The sequence below is a fragment of the Fusarium poae genome, chromosome 4 (assembly GCF_019609905.1).
Source record: "Fusarium poae strain DAOMC 252244 chromosome 4, whole genome shotgun sequence".
In the NCBI taxonomy this organism is placed as follows: Eukaryota; Fungi; Ascomycota; class Sordariomycetes; order Hypocreales; family Nectriaceae; genus Fusarium; species Fusarium poae.
This window is the reverse complement of record NC_058402.1, coordinates 6,113,295-6,127,226: the sequence shown is the minus strand read 5'-3', so window position 1 is coordinate 6,127,226 and position 13,932 is coordinate 6,113,295. Positions and strand designations below refer to the sequence as shown.

Sequence of the window (13,932 nt, the reverse complement as noted above, 5' to 3'; positions counted from 1 at the left end):
GGACCCCAAGTTCATGTTGAACCAGAACCAGATCAGTCGTTTCTCAGCTACACGATTTCAAAGATTCAGCTCATTTCGAAAAACACTGTCATATTTGTTTGCCATAATTCAGCTGTGAAGCAACTTGCCCAGGAGTGCCAGCAATTTCTTGGATGCAAGTAAGACCTTCATTGCAACCCGGACTTCAGGGTAGCTCCCAAGGTGAACAAGCATTTCTAAGCGACACATCAAGAGAACAATCCCGCACATTGATCGCAAAAAGCAAACACAAACAAACACAAACACCTGGCTTTGAAAATTGCACAGCGATTTATTTCATAATCATAGGTCTCTCCAAGACCTCCGCCAAACAAGAGGCCGTACCCATGTATCAAGGGCAAATAGGAAAAGCAAAAAGACAATAGCTCCTCACACTCCTGGCCAACTAACTATGGCATCCATGGATCCTTCTTTTTCATTCAGGTTGTTTCTCTTTCTCTTCCCATCTTGCTTCGTGTTTTGCATATCACTGCCGATAGAATCTTTGCTTCTCCTATACCAAACCGTCATAGAGGGATAGCGCTGAGACAATGGTCTCGTCCCGTTTACTGCCCTCCTTGAACTCCTCCATGTCTAGACTGCCATTCTCGTCCTTGTCCATCATGCGGAAGATCTTCCTCACTCGTTTCTCGGGGGTATCTTCGTCTTCGGGTAATTTGACCATGGAACCAACCTAAGCATGGTTAGTTGGCGCTGCTTTACTCATGGCTCTGGCATATCCAGGGGATTTATGATAGCTGCTGAAGGGCAGCGAGCAGGCACTCACCATCTTGTAGATAGCCTCAACAATCTTCAGCATTTCGTCATAGCTGATTTTGCCGTCGCCGTCGATGTCATACAGCTGGAATGCCCAATCCAGCTTGTCTTCCATCTTGCCTCTGCTGGTGACACTCAATGCACAAATGAACTCCTTAAAGTCGATAGTACCGGACTTGTCGCTGTCGAACACATTGAACACATAGTCGGCGAACGAGCTCGGATCTCCGAAAGGGAAGAATTGTCTGTAGATCTTCTGAAACTCTTCCTTGGTGAGTGTACCCGACGGGCAGTCCTTGAGGAAACCTAGAGCTGGCATTAGGCAACTGTTCATATGTGACGTAGGCGTCGATATTTGATGCGTAGACGCTGCGAAGCACGCGGGGGGTCTGGTGAGGATATGAACTTACCCTTGTACCATTGCTGCAGCTCCTTCTTGTCAAAATGGGTGGACTTCTGAAGCTCAACAAGCTGATCTTGAGAGAGCTTGGACTGTCTGAATAAGCACCAAGATGGTTAGTGATGAGCTATCATTGCGATGAGGCCGACCCCAAGGTATAATGACGTCGGCCACTAGCTTCCGTGGGGATCCGAGGTTGACAAATGCGCTTGCGCCCGATGAGATTCTGGCTGCAAGTGACGCAACATCACCTCGATGGCAAACGACAAATCGCGGAACGGCGTCGTGAAGCGATTGGGAAGAATAAAAAAATGCGTCAAAAGAAAACTTACGATTTACCCATGACGTTTTAGACTTGAGGGTCGTTATCGGCGAGTAAAGGTAGAGTACGAATTGCGCGATGGTTGAATCAGAGTTGAACAGTTTCGGGAGAGTCTTTTTTATCTCGAGAGGAACGAGGGACTGGAAGCCGGGTTTTAAGGACAAGGACGGTCTCAGCCTCTTGAAATATCGCTTGCGGAGGAGAAAGTAGGAGAAGCGACGTCAATGTCGAAGTCGAGGTCGAAGTCGGGAAGATTGGGGGAGGATATAGGTTACGTCGAAAGCCGGAGCGCGGAGGCGTAGGGATTAAAGCGAAGCGCTTGGTGAGGGGCTGATAGTTAAGCTCTCAAAGCCGGGTCGTGTCGCGTGGTGCAAGACGTGTAGAAGGAGAAGAGTTCAGTCGCAAGGTTGTGGAGGAACAAGATGAACAAGTTTGAGTCGTCCAAGGGAGATGAAAAGCAAAGTAGAGTAAAAGTAATGCAGCCGGGTCGAGTACTTTAGAGAGGTAACAAGAGGAGATGGAATAAATAACTGGTAAGTTACTACTAGGCAGCTAGGTACCTAGACTCGGGCTAGTTAAGTCGAAGTGGAGGTCACTCACTCACTCACTCTTCACTGCCTTGAAGGGATGGATGGTGGGAAAGAGCCGGCCAGGACTGGAACCAGAACACGAGGGCGAGAACAAACTCCGCCGGAGTAAACAGGTGGTCCTGGTCCTGGTGCTGACATCCATGGTCTTCCAGGGAATCCTACAGTAGCCCATGCCCTCCGCCGGGCACAACTTAGGGGTCTCACTCAGTACACCTATAGCAGGTAATGCCTTGGACAGCCCACCTCAATATAGTGGGGGCGGGGTTCTGGAAGTCTGGAGGTTTAGAGCCTGCGTGCTGCCCCGCCACAGCTTCCACACCCTAGATAGATGTATTGGATTGTGATTGGCCAGTCGCAAGTTTATGCTATGGGACTCAACACAACTTGACCCGGAGGAAATCTGGCTTTCCATATCTTCATCATCATCAATGACGAATCGCAAAATAAATGGGACTCGACAGCCGCCTCACCAAACTAAAATACCGATTTCATCCGTTTATCTTTTTAATACTAGTAAACGACAAAATAGCCCTTTCGAAACCACAATTCTACATGGGTATGTATAATCAGCTGCCTCTTTAAGCAGCTACTGTTGTGTAGGTAGTCACAGCAACGCTTAAAGAGGCTATGTATTTTCTCGATTTCTCAAAGAGTGGCGACTAAACTAGTGGATACTAGAAAAGCTGGCTTCTTACCTACCTACAAGGGATAAAAACAAACAGCTCAAAAGCATCAGGCTGGGCCTTAGGGTATCAGAAGAATTGACGACCAGACCTAAGCATAAGCGACGAAATTAGTGGGTCACTTTATGCTACTTAGACTATACTTCTTAGACTGTTTATTTTTATACCCCAAGTCAACTTTTCTGGTACCCAGTAGCTGGGTTCCATGTCTGCTCACATCCATGCATTGAGCGGCGTGTGGCTGTGTTACACCAACATCCACAGAAGGCTCCAATCAGGCAGGTCTTGGTTGTTTGTTCAGGCCATCTGATTTTTGATTATTTGTCGATTAATTCTTACCGTTTGTGTTGAGGCCTCTTTCCTGGCGCGTATTTATTTAGCTGTTAATAAACTGGCTTCAACCCGATCGAGCTTCATCGAGGTCGTAAGCCAACACGTATAATCAATAGGTAGAAGTTGATGATGGGATATTGATTTACATTAGCGTTCATGAAACAATGCGTAGAGATGTTATCTGCGTCTGCGCCAAGTCGGCGCCATACCACTTTATCTTCAATAAGCTTTTTGCTGAGCCCACCTCGATTAACAGCTAATAAGCTACTCTCTCGCTTTTTCCCAGTCAGCTTCCAAGCAAAATCTCTCAATGACATGCTACCACAGCCAAGCCTGGCTGCCTCTTCTCCTCCTCCTTCTTCTACCCCCTGACCCCTGCCCGTTATCTAAACCTCGGCGTTTGTTCTATGAATTCATGACAACTACAGGATCCTCAGTATTAGAAAAGTTGGCCGTTTGATGCATAAGAGCCAAAATTAGCAGGCCACTTTGTGCTATTTAGACGATAATCTTAGGTCATCTATTTTTGTATCGTAAGGTTAGGTAAAAGATCTTAACCCACGACGACCTTCATGCTCAGACTCTCAAGGAATCCGCTAAGGTCCTCCTTCTTCACTTCCACCACACAATGCTCGAAACTATCAATCCGTACCCTCGTGTTGGTTTCTCTTTCTGATACTACTTCTTGGAATGCAATGCCGAATTTGTTGAGGCCGTAGCCCTTTTCATGCTCGACGTCTTCATCATCATCATCTGACACATCCGAGTCTGAGCTGTCGGAATCCTCTGACTCTGTCTCGAGTTCATCATCATCATCACCATCACCTGCATCTCGCCGAGCTGCGCGTTTATCTTCTCGCACCTTTTGCTTCGCTAGGCGTGACTCTTCTTTCTTCTTGAGCTTTGCTTCTCTTTCGGCTTTGCGTTTCTTTGCGGCCTCTCTGTCGAGTAATGTCGTGTCCGGGCCACCTCCGCCACCTGTGCCTACCACAACATACACACCTCTTTTCTCGTTGAGACCGGCAACAACAAGTGGTGTGCCGCGGCCGCCGTGCGAGAGCTTTCCGTGAGCCTCTCTCTCTTGTTCAGCAAGAGCCTCGCCGATCCAAAGTGATAATTTGGTCAGTGCCGCGGGGTGTGTGAAAAGTGCGACGTCAGGCCCTTCTTTAACCACGCACAAACGGAAAGCGCGGAGGTGTGTAATTTGTTTTTTGTTGATGAGTGATGTCCCTGTACGATAAATAGCTCGATGAAGGAATTGAGCAGTGGGGAGCCCGGCTTTGAGCGCGTCGATATCCTCAAGCGCGTCGTATGCCCCCCAGAACCGATCAATCCATTCCTGCCCTTGAGCTGCAAGTTCGACCTCTTCCTCAATTTCTCGAACATCTTGACGGGCGGCCGCAGACGGGTCATAGGCCTGAGCATGCTTGCCGACTTCTAAAAGGGCACCAACGATAACTCCCACATCTTGAGCACTCAATGTTGCGCGGAACCCCCAACTTCGAACAAAGCCCCATCCATCTTTGGCTCCAGCACGATCCTTACCATCTGTGTCGATTGATGGCACCATTTCGTCGAGGTTATAAAGTGAACCGTACTTGAGCAATTTCGCTCTAAGCTCACGCTTCAGCATCATGTCCATGTGGGTATAGTTTTGCTTGCATTGAGCAAGACTGACTCCCATTTTTGCAAGTAATTTGTGAAGTCGCTTAATTCCCGTTTCACTCCAGGTTTTAAGGCGTGAAAAAAGATATGGTGAATGCAGCATACTGTCGTAGAGACTCCAATGGCGAATAAGCAGGAATCTGGGCTCGGGGGATAATCGAATTCCTGTGTCTTCCGGGTTTCTCGCCGTGGTGGGAATCACACCCGTATTTTCCACAGCGACACGCCCATTTGTAATCTCTGGGGGGTTGAGTCGCCTCACCTCGTCCCGAAGAAGCTGCCTTATTCTCGTTCCCCGAATTCCTAGCCAGCCTGTCGGGCGGCTCTTGTCGCTCTGTCTGACAGGTGCCGCAACACCTGCCGAGGAGCGGCCGTAGATTTCCATGGATGTAACTCCAACTATCGTCAGCCACAGGAGATCGTTGTCTTCTCTACCTAGCTCGGAAGCAAGCGAATACATCATGGAAGAAAGAGGTTCTGAGAAAGAGGACCCGACTTTGTAATACTGACGAAGGATGGTTTCGTTCCTCTCTCGCATTCGCAATAGTCGTCTCCGTAATGCGCGAGCTGATGGACCTGCAGGTGGTTGTGCTCCGGAGGGGGGTTCGACTGGATCACTTGATAGTCCAACATCAAGTTGCTGTAAGGAGAGGAGTCCTCTTTGCTGGGGACGCTGTGGTGATTCCGGGATTGAGCTGGACTAGGTGAATCCGTTAGTGAAGTCTGATTGAAACATGTTGGGTAGTCTTACTGAGTTACTCCGTCGCCGCTGCCGGGGCCTGTCGTCATCACTGTCGTCCTCTCCATCGGACCAACTCTTTCGTTTTTGACCCGCGTGCGTAGGTTCTTGATCCAAGTGATTGCTGGTCTCGTCGTCGTCGTCGTCGTCGTCCGTATCTCCCAATTCCTCACCCTCATCATCAATTTCGGGCATGTCCATTAGAGCGAGGTACGCGGTACGCTCAGTCTCCATATCCTCCTCGATATCGCCATCATCGAAAACGATGATACCGCCTCTGCCAGGGTTGAATACTCGGGTGATCTTCCCTCCATCAACTCCAGCGGGGCTCCTCGACTGATATGAGGACGATATCTCGGTTACTGGGTCAAGGGGAAAACCACCAAAAACATTTCCGAGGTTCCAAGGCCGATGTGCATCCATGACCCAAACCTCTACGCCGCTATAAGGAGCGTCATCGTCTTTGGGTTCAAGTCCCAATAATGGGCCTAAGTCAACCATGCCTCCTACACCGAGGCATACAACGACACCACCACTGCCACCCTTAGATTCCATCATGGGTGTGACCAATTCTCGACCGGCTTTCTCGAGATCGACATATCCGGAAACAGGCTGGATTTTGTGAGGAATATAGTCATGTTTGAGCAATCGGGTAAGGATTCGGCAAGCACAAAGAGCATCGGGTTCGAGGGCGACGAGAATAAGTACAGGCGGGGAGAGAGGATGCCGTGTCTGCTGCAGATGAATGTATAATTTCGAGATCAAGGACCGTGGGAGATACATGATTGCGAGAAGTTGACAGCGGTCAGGTCGCTATGTTGTGCCACAGGTTTCATGAGCGTAGAGGATGGATAGCTGCCAGGTCGATCGAGGTCGGTTGTCAAGGAGGAAGGTGGGACGCGTTAAGTACTCTAAGATATAGAAAATGTTTGGGATGAAAGGCATATACAGTATAAGGAGCGGATTTGTTGAGATGGAGCAGAAATTAATATGATAAGCCAGAAGCTACTCACTCAACGAGCAAGTAGGTAACTTGATCGTTATGTTGTATCAGTACAGACCCTAGCTGCGTTGCTTTGACGTTGAATTGAGATTCAATTTGGGACGCGTTGTTGGCGACGCGACTGGATTAATGACGCGCTTTCCCAGCCAGGTACCTACTAAGGTAATGGGCAACAGAAAAGTTAACCTCTAGGCTACAAAAATAAATGACCCAAGAAGTCTGGTCTAAAAAGAATAACCTGGTGTGCTAATTTCGTCTCTTATGCTCCTACCTAGCGGCCGCCCTAGTAAATTGGCCAATGCTGTCAGACGAAAGGAGAACAATGGATGGACCACTGACTGACATGCCCCTCCTTCTATTCTAGACTACTAACCTAGGTAGGTACTTTCCCATGAAAGACGCGGCCCAGCAGAAGTTTCTTTTACCAGTGACCCTCATCATAGACTTCAGTCGTTATCGTGTCAGTCACAGCGTACGTGGTCTTGCTGGGAAAGTTGGTTTTTGAGGAGAAGCATTGATTCGATTTATTGATTCGTACGGATCTTGCGATTTGGAATTTGAAGATAACTAAGAAGGCTAGGGCTTCGGATCAGATATAAGCAAAACATACCTACTAGAAGGCAGGTACATAGTAGGTACTCCACAAGGAGAGTTGCTTATCCGTCTACTTCCCTGTATAACAGGTAGGTAATTCCCTTTGTTCAACTTTGTCTTATTCATCTATTCGTGGTGATATTCAAATCGCAGAGGAGAAAAAAGTGCAATTGCTCTTTACCCTCCTTATCGAGTAACTTGTCACAGTGGATTTTCTTAAACAAGAATAAGCCTGTCAAAAAGACCGGTCAAGACACTACAGGTACCGTCATGGCTTATCCGAACCCAAGCTTGCAAAGTTGCAATGCTTGAGTAGGGCACAGTAGTGCCAAGGTCTCGGATTTGCGCATTGTCTCTGTTTGTCAAGCATGCATTATGCTACTCTCCAGGTGCATATAGGCAGCGGCAACCAAGATTCGGACTCTTGTGTGTGGTGTTTTGTTCGTTATCGCGTACGACAAGGCCGAGATATCGTAGTAGGTACAGTATTTATCTGCACTCATGGCCCGGGGTTGAGGACGCATTCCAGTCGGAGCTTGATGCTTTTGATCCAATATGGCAGCTGTGGTATTACGGCCCGGCCACCGAGACTTGGGTATCCCATGCAAGACGGAGCACTAACCTTATTGTTGCGGACCGAAGCCACTGGAGTGTCGCGAAGTTGAGGTATGCAGCAGAAGAAATGGAGACAAGGACGGGTCCCTAGTCACTGCATCAAAGTTACAGCGTAGCACTGCACTTCCTTCAGAGCAAAGTTGGCGACAGACAGGTCTTATTTCTGACTGCGTCAATTAATTATGACCAGGGCATTGGGTTCATCGGGCTATTGGTATGATCCTCTCAGACTCAAAACTCCAACAAGCCCATCTACCTACGGGGTACTGTATCCATCTATCCATATAGTGGAACAACCGCCCGTCCCACGCATCGTATGTACGCGGATTCAAACCATCAACTAAAGCCCTAGTTCCTAATAACTACGCGGCATCCTTGCTGTGCATGAGATAGCCAATTTTCTTGCATCTACCTATCCGTCACGAGCTCGCAAGCTCGACCACGTCACAACTGGGTTGCATTACGGTCGCCGATCATTGTTGGAAACTCTTCTCAAAGGAGTTTCACTTTGTCCCAATGGCTTGGTCCGCGCCGCTTGTCTCAAGAACCAATTCATAGTACCGACCACGCCAAAAACCCCAACTTTACCGGCCTCTCGGGAGTCTTCTGGGTCTTCCTCCGCCCTCCCTTCCGCTGTGCTGGGAACCGCCCTTGTTCACTCTCCCATTGTATTGGCTGTTTGTTAGCATTAATACTGGCACCTGCCACACAGTCCGGGTTACTGGGTCCTGTGCAACCTCACATTCGACCACTGCCCGTTGTCAGAGCCAGCTGAGTGTATCTTGTGAACCTTTATTGGCAAACTTGATACTGTGTACTACTGTCAATGCTTCAACCTCTGGTCACGTCTCATTCTGCCCACATTACCAACAAACCTTTCCCGGTAGCATACGTATTGTACCTCCCACTCGGGACGAAGTCTGGGTAGCAGTCACCAATATACGTTCGACCCACCACCGCCTAGACAGGCTGGTATTGTTATCACCTTCATATCGCCCTCTCCTTGGCTCGTTACTACCCATCTGGTTAGTGTAAGGCCTTATTCTCATGTATTCCCGCCAAACAACACCCTACTCCTACCACAATTGTCTCTTCTCGAGCACAACCCACCAGAAAGGTCTTGAAGCAGAAGTTCCTTAGAGATGGATCACAATGATTCCGAAGAGGACCCAACATCGGACTACGGAGATTCTATAGCAACCTCCGAATTCACATCAGTCTACACTAGGGAACTTTACTCATACGAACACGGAAGGTAGGTAGCAAACCAAACTACATGCCATCTCATGTTCAATACTAACCTACCAGGCGTTATCAAGGCTTTCTACGTGGTCGCTACGGCCTGCCGAATGATGACGCTGAGCAAGTTCGTGAAGGCTTGAAGCACAAGCTGTATTTGGACTATCTTATGGATGGCAAACTGATCCTTGCTCCAATTGGTGACAACCCACAGAAGATTGTCGACCTTGGTACTGGTGTTGGTATGTGGGCACAAGATGGTAAGTCTCTCCCCGCCCCAACGACAGAGCTCTCAAATTGACCCAGGTTACATGTCAGTCGCGGAGAACTTCCCCAGTGCACGCGTTATAGGAACAGACCTCTCGCCAATCCAACCACATTGGACGCCTCCGAATGTCGAATTTCGCGTGGAAGATCTTGAGGATGAAAACCGGCCCTGGACGAGCATATATGCAGGTGCAGACTTGATCCATGTTCGGGCTCTGTTACAAACACTACGCAAGCCAAGGCAACTATTAGAAAGGGCTTTCGAGTCAGTGGAGTACCTCCAAACTTCTCCTTGTAACAACTAACTGAATAATTCCAGGAAGCTGAAACCAGGTGCCTGGATCGAAATTCATGAGATTGTCCCTTTCGTATTTTCTGACGACGACACCACTGGGTATGACCACCCTATGAACAAATTCTATCGACTCGTCGAGGGCCCATTCACCGAATTGTATGGCTGGAATTTACGCTTCCCTTTCCAGATCGTTCAGACGGTTGCTGAAGTTGGCTTCGTTAATGTCAATGAGCGGCACGCATTCACACCTGTAGGCAGATGGCATCAGGAGGCAAAAATGAGAGAAATGGGAATATTCACCCAAAATATTCTTGAAGAGTGGGTTACAGCTATGCTTGGTCGCCCAAGTATCATGGGACTTACAGAGGAAGAGGCACATGAGCTTGGGCATAGCATTTTCGAAACTTTTAACAATACGCGCATCCATGCACAGCTCGATTGGATCGATTGCTGGGCGCAGAAGCCACTCTGACGGATAAGCAGAGAGACTTCCACTATGATAGTGAACCCCATGATGGCCTTTCGGTCGAGGTTGATAGCTGTTAGCACGCATCACGCTTGTATCTCCGTTCAACTTGTGCGATCAGCTAGCCAGCCAGATGAGACGCCAGACTATATGGTTCTTGCGTCTTGGGGTAGCATGGATGAAGGTTACGTTGCATGGACCTTCTGGCTATTGAAACGCAACACAAGAGCAAACAATGGCCCATCATAGAACACCGCTAACCAGGCTGTCGTGGCTTATGCCAGATATCGGAATAGGAAACGGCAGTGTAACACAGTGGGGAGGGGTCTTGAGGTTCTTACATATACTATTCCTAGGACAAAGTCAGTATTGGGCTTTGGAAATCACAGCCACCAAAAACACTGACTGAGGATCGGTAAGATGCCGGCCAGAAGCTTATGAGACGGTCTGCTGTTGAGAACTTGAACTTGCGCAAGTGTATAATGCCCTCAAGTCTGAGTTCCTCGTTCATCTCAACAAGACTCTTCGCTCGTGATGGCGAAAGAAGATGGGAATACCTACTGGCTACAAATACGTTTACAAATACGTTTACAATTCCTTTTATTTCAGCCGTTACAAAAGAAAACAAGATGCGTATATTTTTATAATATTCAAACACTCGCTTTTTGATGCTATGATATTGCAATCGTTCTCGCTTGATGTATCTTGAAGAATGCGTGGCACAAACATGAATGTGTAAATATATGCTGGAACAAACAAATAATATCCTCCAATATAACTATGTCTGACAAGCAAACGTTTCATAAGATCTGGCTCAAGGAGGTATAATCTCCTTCTTAGGGTAAAAAGCAACTCAAAAAAAGAGAACGAGCAAGCGGAGGAAGCCGAGAAAAACGCAAGACAACGGTACACATGTTGTATGGTAATATATCGTTAATTTCCAAACGTGTTACCGCCAGGCGGGGGAGGACCGTGTCCCATCCCTCTCATGACGGGTGGCATACCAGGCATTCCTCCACCGAATCCACCACTGAAGCTTCCGAATCCACCCATTGGGGTAAAACTGGCGTTGTCATTATAGCCTGACATCATGAATGTCCAATCCATCTCTCCGGGCTCGTCGCTTGAGGCGACGGAGCCTGAGTTTGCTCGCTGGCCACTGTGGATGGTTCCAGGGGTCATTTGTCCAACAGACGGGGCAAAGCCTGTAGAAGAAGGCGTCGTAACTTGTGGGATACCGATTTGAGGCTGAGAAAAATTAGGGGCTCGCCGTCTTTCGTGCTTTTCCCGGCGACGCGCTGCGACACGTTCGCGTAGAGGGGCGAGAAACGCTGGTCTTCTCGGTTGTCGGCCCGCAGCGAGAAGAGAGGCTTCATGTGCATCCCAAGCTTTGACAAAATGACCACCAAATGCCATGTGCATAGGGTTATGGTAATTGTTCATGAGACCACGGAGATCATGGTTCTTCTCGATAGCGTCCCATGCGCGTTCTACCATAGGGCCAGAAACACGATGTCGCAGCTGCTGCACAAGGAACATGTACGCAGGGAAGGGGAAGTGATGCATGGAGTACCACTTGAACGGGCGTAGCGACTCGGAGGACTGAACGATATTATCGTACTCAATCATCTGCGTAGCTTGTAGAAAAAGACTGTCTCTCTCCACGTCCTTTAGTGGAACATCACCATTGTTGCTGTGCATTCGAACGAGAAAGCTGATGATGCGCATCTTGCACAAGGCCTGGCGAGTCATTGTGAGAGTGAAGAAGTGCAGGGGGATTTTAGGATCACACTGGCTGAGGTATGTGCCCTCAATATGCGCACAATAACCATCGAGAGTATACTCAGGACCGTCTTGACCAGCAAGCCGGATCGTCGCTTGGTTCCTGTTGGCAGTTGCCCCTGCAGGGCTCTTGTCTGTATTGTTCATCTTGAAGCTGTCGCGATTGCTATCACTTGAGACAGCCATTGCGAGTTCAACCCTTGTCAGAGAGAACAGCATCTCAGTTGGTCCAGTGTGAGGGGTGGGGAATTCTTTGCCATCAACATGCAAGTCTGAGTCGTTGACATTCATTGGTATTTTGCAATCGCCGCCAGTAGAGAGGGCAGTAACTGTTGATCCAGCCATCTCTCCTAACCGCCGATCATATCCCACAAGGGTCCACCATAGTCGACGGCGTTGCTCAACTTCAAACGGTGGTAAGCCAAACTGTGCTGGATCTCGATGAAGACCCATCCGTTGAGCAATACGCACAGCTAATCCGATCAAGCAGAAAACTTGGCGAGGGTCAACGAACCATCGAACAGCAAACTTGTTAAAGATTAATATAGAACTCGAAATTCTGACAGCTGGGTAGACTTACTAAATAGAGGATATAAGCCTGTAAAAGAATGGGGTCGTTAACTCTCATAAAGCCGGCTTCTGTAAGTGCCTGCTGAGTACCAGCATGATATCTCGCTAAAAGTTCTTTTTTTGTTTCATTGAATCTTCTGTAAACTTCGGCTTCCTCAAGGGATGTGATTGCCATGAGATACATGGCAAACATGAGGGCCTCAATGTTCTTGGGTGCATTTTCGACATCAGAACTCGCCTCAATGATCTGCCCTTGAACAGTGGGTACATGTGTGATTTTGAGCAACGGATTAATGTTGTCGATATATATTTGCCACAGTTGGAAAATGTGTATAGTGGAAGGATGGAGGTTAGAGATAGGTACAGGAGCACTCCCTATGATGAAAGGAAAGCCGTCGGTTGCAAACATGCGATCAAAGGCACGATGAATGGTAGATCCAACTTCAGGTTCTTCGTCCGACGAATCTTGAAGCATATGTTCGCTTGCCCGAAACTATTAGAAGATTAGATGGGTGTCAAGTAACGCAGGGGGTTTGAACAAGATACCTCTTTGTGATAAGAAAACCAGGCTCCTCCGCCAGTTCTACAGGGGTATTAGCATGCATGATTTAAAATCTGCGGTTGAATGGGATGCAGGTTGCGTACTTTTGCTCTGCGTTCGATGGAGCAGGGGACGAACTAGCCTCGGGGGTTGTCTTAAGCCCTTCAAAGTCGTTTTCGAGCTCATCAACATCCTCGCCTGGGGGGCCATCAGGTCTTAACTCATGGCCAATAGCATCAACCTTGACTCCATGCTCAGCCAAGAGATCTTCATATTTTTTGAGACGTTCAATGAGATCCTTTTCTTGGAGGCGCTTCTTTCGGCGGCGAGGAGGCTGTGGGGGTATAACCCGGCACTCAACCTTGGCCTTGACACAGTTGGCGCATGGTTTATTCTTGTCGCAACGGACCTTGCGTTGTTGGCACAGAACACAGCTGGTACCTCTAGTTAACTTGAGGTTGGAAGGATCTTGGAATTGTTGCTGCTGCTGCTGTGGGGCAGAGCCGGGGGCGCCAGGGATGCCATTGGGATAAGGCATGGTAAGCCTTGACGTGGTCCGGATGAGAAGGTCTTGGGAGCCGGAGCGTTTGGGCCCGATAGAGTGGATACTATAGCCCGGAGCACACAGTTGTCGGGCCCGGAGCGAGTGAGTACTCGAGTGGTGGGCGCTGAGACAATGCACCAACAGCACAGCTAGTAGTCTAGTAGTTATCTGTGTGTCACCGAACAGGTGATGCGCAGACGAGTCCCAAAAGAGGTACTTGCTGAGTCAGTATCGAAAGACCTGACTTGATGTGTTCAGCTGAGCTGCAAGTCAAGTCTTGTATCAGCCCTACAACTGATGAAGGTACCGACAGTGATGCACCGGAAGGGACCAGATATGATTGTCCAGTGACAGACCTTGAGGGAAAAGAGATCACCACCTGGTGAGTGTTTGGTTTAATCTTTCCCGTCGGGCCCGAAACTACAGCACGGGAGCTTACTGTAGGTAGTTTACTTCGCTTGGAGGCCGTGCTTTGACACGAGAGGATTA

The 13,932-nt window shown here is 48.5% G+C and overlaps 4 protein-coding genes across 4 annotated transcripts; 1 reads left to right on the top strand and 3 right to left on the bottom strand.

Annotated features, from left to right (window-relative positions):
* Positions 1 to 532: 532 nt before the first annotated feature.
* Positions 533 to 1,538, bottom strand: NCS1 (Neuronal calcium sensor 1; the record flags this gene model as incomplete). Its single annotated transcript, XM_044856428.1, has 4 exons — positions 533 to 712; positions 806 to 1,101; positions 1,206 to 1,291; positions 1,528 to 1,538. 4 exons carry the CDS (start codon positions 1,536 to 1,538, stop codon positions 533 to 535), a joined length of 573 nt encoding a protein of 190 aa, XP_044703741.1.
* A 2,138-nt stretch (positions 1,539 to 3,676) lies between these two features.
* Positions 3,677 to 6,310, bottom strand: FPOAC1_012064 (uncharacterized protein; the record flags this gene model as incomplete). The annotated part of the gene is made up of 2 exons (XM_044856427.1): positions 3,677 to 5,488; positions 5,540 to 6,310. 2 exons carry the CDS (start codon positions 6,308 to 6,310, stop codon positions 3,677 to 3,679), a joined length of 2,583 nt encoding a protein of 860 aa, XP_044703740.1.
* Positions 6,311 to 8,881: 2,571 nt separating this feature from the next.
* On the top strand, positions 8,882 to 10,012 carry FPOAC1_012063 (uncharacterized protein; the record flags this gene model as incomplete). The annotated part of the gene is made up of 4 exons (XM_044856426.1): positions 8,882 to 8,994; positions 9,048 to 9,238; positions 9,285 to 9,510; positions 9,565 to 10,012. 4 exons carry the CDS (start codon positions 8,882 to 8,884, stop codon positions 10,010 to 10,012), a joined length of 978 nt encoding a protein of 325 aa, XP_044703739.1.
* Positions 10,013 to 10,939: 927 nt separating this feature from the next.
* Positions 10,940 to 13,437, bottom strand: FPOAC1_012062 (uncharacterized protein; the record flags this gene model as incomplete). The annotated part of the gene is made up of 4 exons (XM_044856425.1): positions 10,940 to 12,316; positions 12,369 to 12,851; positions 12,905 to 12,941; positions 13,004 to 13,437. The coding sequence occupies 4 exons, from the start codon at positions 13,435 to 13,437 to the stop codon at positions 10,940 to 10,942; spliced, it is 2,331 nt and encodes a 776-aa protein (XP_044703738.1).
* Between the last annotated feature and the right edge of the window lie 495 nt (positions 13,438 to 13,932).